The sequence below is a fragment of the Dasypus novemcinctus genome, chromosome 4 (assembly GCF_030445035.2).
Source record: "Dasypus novemcinctus isolate mDasNov1 chromosome 4, mDasNov1.1.hap2, whole genome shotgun sequence".
In the NCBI taxonomy this organism is placed as follows: domain Eukaryota; kingdom Metazoa; phylum Chordata; class Mammalia; order Cingulata; family Dasypodidae; genus Dasypus; species Dasypus novemcinctus.
Genome location: NC_080676.1, coordinates 9,816,623 through 9,825,228, shown reverse-complemented (window position 1 = coordinate 9,825,228; position 8,606 = coordinate 9,816,623). Strand labels below are relative to the sequence as shown.

General features: G+C 43.6%; 1 protein-coding gene across 12 annotated transcripts in view; it reads right to left on the bottom strand.

The window, feature by feature from the left end:
* Positions 1 to 721: 721 nt before the first annotated feature.
* The window catches only part of ZBTB38 (zinc finger and BTB domain containing 38), a 65,156-nt gene continuing 57,271 nt past the window's right edge, over positions 722 to 8,606 (bottom strand). For all 12 annotated transcript variants that reach the window (XM_058295077.2, XM_058295078.2, XM_058295083.2 and 9 more), the window contains one exon: positions 722 to 7,082. In XM_058295077.2, the coding sequence (XP_058151060.1) occupies positions 3,489 to 7,082 (3,594 nt within the window). In that variant the 3' untranslated portion in view covers positions 722 to 3,488. The remainder of the gene's footprint in view (positions 7,083 to 8,606) is intronic.

The following is an 8,606-nucleotide window of genomic DNA, read 5'->3' as shown; positions in this document are numbered from 1 at the left end:
TAATTTTGCTCAATATCCTAAAAAAAGCGTACTAACGCTTAAAAACTAATTTTATAGGGCAAGATCCCGAGATCCCAAGATGAGAAGCCTAATGCCCCAAGTACTGAAGCCTCAGTAAGTGACCTGTCAGTGGTGAGTCAGGTGACACTGAGCCTAACAGCTTAATGTAAGTCTGCCCCACGCCAGCTACTGTAACCACCACCATCTTAAAGCTCGATTACTTTGCCATGTCTTTTCTCTTCACTCTTTGTTCAGTTTATATTAAGCATTTTACACTAAGGTGCAGAAAAGGAACAAAACATGGGCTTTGGAACCAGGCAGACTTATTACAGGCCGTGGGATTGTCTCAAAGTCACTTTAAAATACAGAGAGTGAAGTCTACCTCCTGGGTTTGTTGGAGGAGGACTGAATGAGATAGTCAATATAAAGAACTTAGATATGCCAAATGCCTGGTACTCAGTAAGTACAAATTGCTTCCTGTGATGAATGGAGCAGAACACTTCTAGACAACATTTCACTCTTCGATTTAGGTCAGGCCTATCCACAGCACTAAATTATCAGAAGACTTCAATTTCTCTCATTCCTTTTTTTTTTTTTTAATGTCATATTCCATTTGAGATCTAAGCATGACGTAGGTACCATGGAGTGCAAAGAAGTAAGGAAACAAGACATATATTAAATGAATAATATGTGAAACAAAGCTGTGACCCACACAATGAAATAGCTGCTTGGCTACACAAAAGAATTTATATTGAAACATTTACAAAGAGACTTAACATAGGAATAAGCTATTTTAATCAAGCAAAAACAAATTTATATTCATTATTTTAAAAAATAAAATTAGACTTTTCTAACCTTTAACATCTGCATTTAATAATATCTTCTAACCAAAATACAGATGCTAAAACAGCAAATTACAATATATCTTATACAGCATACAGTATATTCACTGTTTACACTTACTTTTATTCTAGTTGGTCATTATGTACTCAATGCATACTTAAACATCACTCAGAATAAAATTTTCACAATTAACAAAAAATGTGTCAAGGCTGTCTTAAAACGGCTCTGCTATAAATTGTATAGAATATACAGAATTACAAAGTCAAATTTTTTTTATCAAAATATACACCCCTCCCTGAAACTAACACAGGCTATCAACATTTTAAATGAATACAATTATAGAAAATATTTGCAAAATTATTTTTTCATGTATAAATATTCTGCCATATTTACTTTGGTCTAGAATTATCAGCATACAAGTCCACTTAAAAAATATCCACATACAAGGACTGGGAGACATCACTACATGTAATGATTTTATATTTTAAAGTTATCTCAAATCAAAATGGCTAAGGTACACAGTAATTCTCTTCGATTCATAATCCTAATTCTGATAAAGAAATTAGTGGATTACAAGATTCGTTATTCAATATTCTAATGATTAATTCAAAATATTTTGATTTTCATAAGCCCTTCGTGAAAACCCAAATGAATAGTGCAGGTATACATATATACAATGTATAAAATAAAGTTGAATTCACTTGCATTTTCCCATTTTCCTCTACTATATAATACTGTATGTAAGTGAAAGTAGGTGAACAAAAGATAAATGCAGATACAATATTTGGGTCACTTAACACTAAAGTACTATAGTATAAAAGGTCAATTTTGCTTATGTCCTTTTCTGGGCATTTAGATATTTTCTTGCCCACCCAAATCCATACTAAGTCCTCTCCGTGGAGACATCATGACACTTGGAGAGAAAAACCAGAGTCCTTTGAGCTATGTCTTCATAATAACTTTGCAACCTTGGATAACCTTGGGTTTCCATCTATCAAATTCCATGAACCTGAATGGCTCTGCAGATCACCCTTAAACTGGGTTCCAAATTCTGCTCATACTGGTAACCAAAGGATAGGAATGTTTTCTCTTTCTTATTCTGGCAGTTTAAAGAAATAATCATGAGTTCCAGCTTCCCAGGAACTTAATTCACATGACTGAATATCCTGAAGGGCAATTAGATTTTGAACGTAAATTGTTGGTGTGGGCCAGCATAAAAGAACATTAAAAAACTTATGTGTTTTCAGCACGGGGCTAGATGGCTGCAAATACAGAAGATGAGGCATCTACCTTTGTGGATTATTTTCAAGTCATATGAGCAATGGCTAGAACCTTGTCACTCCACTTCTTATCTGCCCATCCCACCCTAAACATATTTGAGGTAAGGAAGGTTGTCACTTCCCCTTGTACACTCAAGTCATCAATGGTTGTGTGTGTGTGGGGGGGAGGGTTTCTCGTGTGTCCCTTTGTCTTACATTAATATGTACTTGTGGGCTGCATCATCTCCAGGAAGGCTAACAGTTGCAGGGCTTAGGCTTTCTGTCACTTTCAAGTGCGTGAGAACTCACCACTATATGTATGCCTTGCACTAAGTAAATATCCTGGACACTCCTTCAGTGGAATGGGGATGTTGGGTTTTATTTGAACACTTGAGGCTGGTTTAGTCTGTCTGGAATAGAAACCCACCCTCTGTGGCCTTGTGTTGACTGGAAGACTGCAGTTAAATTTCAGGAGCACTTGACCCTGCTTCATGCTTTGAGGCAAGGCCATTGCAAAGTAAATATATGGCAAAGGTAATCACAGGGAAATTCTGGGAAGGCTGTGCCCCACAGATAAGGAATGGCCTGTGTGCTTTCTATGAGCTGAGTTCTAATAACAGCTCAGCCATAACTTCAAGAGAACAGGATTCTATCTAAAGGCATACAGATGCGCTCAAGCCATTCAAAATGCTTTCTACTGATTTCTACATCCGTCCTCATTGTTTGCAGATCTACTGTCCACCATCATAAACCTCTACAGGGGATGTGGGTAGTTAAAAGTTATAGTGACTTTTATCTGTATTTTATAAGATTTGTGTTGCAGAATAGTAGTTAGAGAAAATGTACGAATGTCCTAGCTTAGGTTACTCATTTCACACGTATTTTCAGCTAAATTGTTAAGTATTTCATACGCATCCATTAATTTCAAGAGATTTTAATAGTGCGGAAGCTGGATGGGAAGAAAAGCTTTCATAGCTCATTTACCTTGGAACATAATGGGGAAGTGACATTTTCATTATATCTGGCCCTTATTTTCTCCAGTGATTAAAGACAGGTCAGCAGCCAGTTCCTGTTAGCACTTGCTAGAAGGAGTTTTAAAATAGGCTAAAATTAAACTCTTTTTTTCCACTGGTAGAAATACCACAGCTAAGAACTTCATTAACTTTCACAAGATACTTGGATATTGGAGGCTTCAGCTATTTTGTTTGCACTTTGCATAAAGTTAATGCTAAAACCCAAAGTAGATATGAAAGTATCTTTTTTCTGGTATTTTCACAAATGATTTTTTTAACATTTCACTCCTTCATGACTGTTATGTGAACAAAACTAAACTAAAAAAAAAAGACCCCAATTTTTATTCTTGAAGATTTTTCTAACTATTGCCACTCAAAGGACAACATTTTCAACAACGGTTTGTACATTATCCTTTTGGTCATTGTCTTCTGTATCAGTGAAATGTTGATTCTCCAAGGGATTTGAGTTTTCATGGCACATGTCACCCTCTATTTTCTCCTGCAAACCTGGGCTTTTGAATAAGTGTTTCTTTTGGTGCATTCCAAGGGCAGCAGCTGTTTTACAGATTTTGGGGCACTGGAAGCAGGCAAAGCCCTTCCCATTATGCTCCCGAATATGCCTCTGCTCATGATTCCTTTTTGTAGAGAGATACAAAAAACTCTGAAAGCAGAACTGACAGTGGTAACGCTTTTCGCCTGTGTGGATTCTCTCGTGGATTTTGAGGGTCTCGTTCAACGTGAACGCCTTATTGCAATACTGACAGATGAACTCCTTCACGCCCAAGTGGATGCGCTCATGTTTCTGCAAGTTTCCTTGCACGGAAAAGCACCGGCCACAGGTCTTGCACTGGTACGGCTTCTCTCCCGTGTGACAGCGCATGTGCATCTTGAGCGTGGAAGGGCTCTGGAACTGCTTGGCGCAGAACTCGCAGGTGTACGGCCTGGAGGTGAGGTGTCGGTGAGGCCTCCCTGGGTTTCCGGCTGCCGCCGCTTTCTCTCCATCACAGAGTTCGCACTGCAGCTTGGGCATCTCTTTATTTTCTTCTTCCTCAAAAGCCTTCTCCTGCGGGGCCTTCCCCACAGCACAGTCCAGTTCCGCTGGGTATTTACATTTGCTGCTCGGGCTCCTGCTTCCCTGCTCTTTCCTCCAGTTGACCTTCCTCATTTTTCTCAGCTGTCTGGATTTCTTTTTGGGTTTGTAGTTGTAGTAAGGGCGCCAAGGCTTGTCGGTGGAATCCTGGTCGCTTGCGTCGTCAAACATTTCGCTCATCTCCACACTCTCAGACTGGCAAAGCTCGAGGGGGCTGTCGGCGTTGGTGCCGGGGTCACTGTCCTGGGGCAAACTTTCTTCCTGCATTTGGTATTTGGGTCTTCTCCCTCTTTTATAGAACAGTTTGGATCCCAGAATATGCCTTTTCACAATGGCCTCGTTCCCAATTTTCACCGTTATCTGGCAGAGGGGTGCAACGTTGCTGTTTGTGGAGGTTCCTGGTAGAGCAGGTTTCGCAATATAGGTTTCGATTTTACTCGTTTCTTCGGCGACACTTGCGGCTTTGTTCAGTGACCCTCCGGGATCAGCAGCCTGCTTTGACTCCTCTGGTGGCTCTCCCCTGTTGCACGGTGTGATTTTTTTTTTCTCCTTAATGCTTTTAGGTCTGCTTGCAGCTCTCCCCACTTTATCGGGCTCAGGTTTGCCGTCCTCTTTCGGGGGCTGACTGATGGCTGGGTCTGGAGGGGCCCTGCTGCTACTGCTGGCCGCGGCCACCACGGCATTGCTGTGCATGATCACCGATGAGAACTGGCTACTGTGGACAATGACCGAGGGCGCCGAGCCACTGTAGCTGATCACGGAGGCCGAGTTCTCGCTGCCACCGCTGCTCAAAGGCAAAACAGGCACGCTCCCTGCCTGGGGGTCAGAGCTGATAGCATGTTCAGCGGAGGGAACGGATCCCTCAGTTGAGTAAAAGTTACTGTCAAGATCGACTTTCAGTGCCTCCTCTCCCCACCTGGCGCCCTCCGCGTTTTGTACCTTGGTGGGAGTGGGTACGTCCCGGCACGCGGGGGCTTCCAGGGGGACGGCTGGGCTGTCCGTCACGGTGCTTACGCTGTCTTGGAAGTTCACTGGCGGCAACTGGGAGCTGTGTGGATTCTGCACGACATAGGTTCCCGGTGCGGACTCGCTCATTTGACCGTTTCCACGAGCATTTTCATAGGAAGAATTTCGGTAGCTCTTGTAAGGAGCCCTCTTGCATTTCATAGGTAGGAGCCTGTAGAGTTTATATGGGTAGACACTAGGTTTCAAGCCTCCGTTGGCTGTCTTTTTACTGATGGAGAGTCTGTGATCTATGGCATGGAAAGACTTCTGGTGGTTTTTGAGGATATAGTAAGTCATGAAAGTTTCAAGGCAGAAAATGCACTGATAGCGTCTTTCTCCTGTATGCCAAATTTCATGCCTCGTTCTGTACTCGGCCAACGCAAAGACCTTGTTGCAGTAATGGCAAGGATATGTCCTTCTCCACGAGTGAACGTTTGCATGTCGTCGGAGGCTGGATAAAGTCACATAACTCCGTTTGCACACGGCGCAGCTATAGAGCATCTGCCCGTTAACAAATTTAACCATGTGGTCTGTGTCTGGCAAAGTACTGCCGGTACCGGCAAATTCCCCAATCCTATTTTCAGGTAATAGAGGTTCTGGGCCCGCAAATGAAGCTCCGTTCTGGCCAATGGTAGGATAGTTTTCTAAAAAGCGTTGGTTTCCCCCAGGAATGGGCATGTGGTTCGACCTCATGCAGATCTGCTCGTGCCGGTCCAGTCTGTTGAGGGTGGTGAACTGTTTGTTGCAGTACTTGCACACCAGAGGCTCCTGGGTTGGCTTGTGGAGCTGCATGTGGGCACTGAGCAAAGTACTGCTGTCAAAGGATTTGGAGCAGCAGCTGCAGTTGTACACCAGAGGGGGAACCTCTGCTGCCGGCGGCCCCGGGACCTCAGAGGCCGCATTTTCCTCTTCCCTGGAAAAGCGAGCATCTCCTTCGTTGCTGGGAGATTTTGAAGGAGAGAGAACTGCAGCTGGCTGCGGGCTTTTTTCTTGATTTACCTCTCCGTTGGTTATCGGAGGGGGTGGTATGTTTTCTGTAGCTGACTCAGAGTCCTGGGGTAGGGAGAGCGTCTTTGGCTTTCGGCATGCTTTCGCCTTTGCGGCAAGAGCGTCGCAGGGTTCTTTCCCGGTTTTGCAAGGGGGGCTGCCGGCAGGGTCACGCACAGGCTGACTTCTGTAAGCTTCGGCCGCAGAGGAAACCGCGTAGGAGTGCTCCGCGAGGGTGCGGACGGGCTCTGCCTCGTGGCACACGTCGGTCCTCTCCAGGCAAAGGCTGTTGGTTCTCGCGGCGTCCGAGGCCTTTTTGAAGCTGGCCCTCAAGTCCAGTGGAGAAAACATGTTATTACTGTTTTCTGTTTCGATGATAGAAAACGCATTGGTGATCCTTGGCCCGTTGGCGAGGGCTGGTTCTTCGTGCCGTTTGTCATTTTTTTCTTCTTTGACCACTCCCTTCTCAGTGATGCAGAATACATAGGGGCCTGGGGAACTGGAGAAGTTGCGATCGGTGAGATCTTCCAAGAATGATATTCCTAGCTTTTTCCCTGCAGCTGCAAGATCAGTGACTGTTTCCTGTCTCTTGACGACAACCGTGGAGCTATAGATATAATTAAGTATTTCTGTAAACACTTCGGCTTTGAGATCATCCAGCTCCAGGACGTGGCTGGAAATACAGATTGTATGGCTCCAAAATATGTTTTTGAAATAAAGGCTTGACGCGGCCAGGACATTGCTGTGGGCTTTAAATTTGGTGTCTTCCACAATGATGGTGACATCACATAAAATGCCCCGAATTCGCTGCTCATTTAAGATGGAGAGCACTGTGTCACTGTGAAAGTCGTCCTTGAGGTCCCTGGAAAGGGACATGACTGTCATCTGTAACAAGAGGAGAGAATCAGTCAGAGATCCTCCCACAAGTGCCTTCTTTATTTCTAGGTCATTTTCAATAAAAACTCCCTTCAAAACCTTTTTCTTTGAATGAAAATCTAGGTTCTTATCTCATTCTGTTGTTGCTCCCAGGACTTAGAGTCAACATTAGAAGCTAAATCTTTTTCTCACCCCGGCCTGTTTCTCATACCACTGCTAATAGTTGTTATAGTTGGAAATCCTCCCAGAACTCTTTCCTCTTCTTTCTCCAGAGTTGCAGCTATGTATACATGCCTAAATTTGGGGGAAGAATTTTTTTTCCCAAACGTCAAGAGTCTCATCATCACTTAGGGTGGCTGCACTGAACCCCTGGAGTTAGGAAATACCAAGGCCCTGCCACAAGCCTCCTACCTATTTTCAAAGATAACCCTTGATGATCTGAGCCAAATATGATTCATGAAGCAAGAAAATTAGTTTTATTTTTTCAGAAAAGGAGTTTGCCCTAAGTAAGTGTTACCTGTAGGTAGAGCTATTGCCTGCTCAGAGAAGCAAAAACCGGAGGAACCATTCCCTGTATGTGACTCTGCCGTGTCCCACACTCTCCTGCTGGGCCCCCAGTCCTTGTGTGACCAAGTCTAGCCCCCAGGAGCACCCTGACTCTCTGCACTGCTGGCCCATACTGCAGCCAGCCCGGTTCTTCTCTGGTTTCCCTTTCTTTATCGCCAAAGTAGACTATGCTTTTTAAAATGAACTTGGTGAAGCACTGAAGGCAAACAAAGAGGAAACAAAACACAAAACCAGGAAAGTATGTTTCTGGGTTTATGATAATGAGTCCAGGCACAGGTTCCTAAAAAAGCACAATTTAAAGGCACAGTGGCTCTTTTTCTGGTCTGAGGATCCCATCTCTACTCCTCCCAGAGCCTAGCCACTGCCATTCTCTCTGAGTGAAGAGCATCCTTTACCCTGCGCCTGGAATGTTACTGGAATATCTGGGCCATCCAACCGATAACCTAGTGAGGGACGAGAGCCAAAGCAGTGTCCTTCGTCCTTACCTACACTAAGAAATACATGGTACACAGTGACCTAAGACATAAATGAAATGAACACTTACCCTCACTATGTGTGATGCATCCCATCCTGTTTGGTTCTATTTCATTTTCTATAAGTGCTCATAGCAATGCGCTAAATAATTTCACTATCCATTCATGGATCACCCCTGGACGTAAAAACTTAAAAACACTGGTCTAAGGGACATACTAATCCACTACTTATTCAACTCCTCTGTGTTGTTCCTTATCAAGCAAGGTCTGTATAAAGCTTGTGACAGCTCTTTAACTTTCAGCATCAATGTCTTCTTAGCACTGGAGTATAACATTTAGCTCCTGGCATTTATTAAGGTTGGAGAAACCAGATGGCCACATAAAGAACCTCTCTTTTACCTTTGGTAAAGCTATTATATAAGATATGCCCATTGTGTTGTTAGCAGCCTTTACACAAGGACACTTTTCGTAAATTCTTCTGTTTCAACCATAA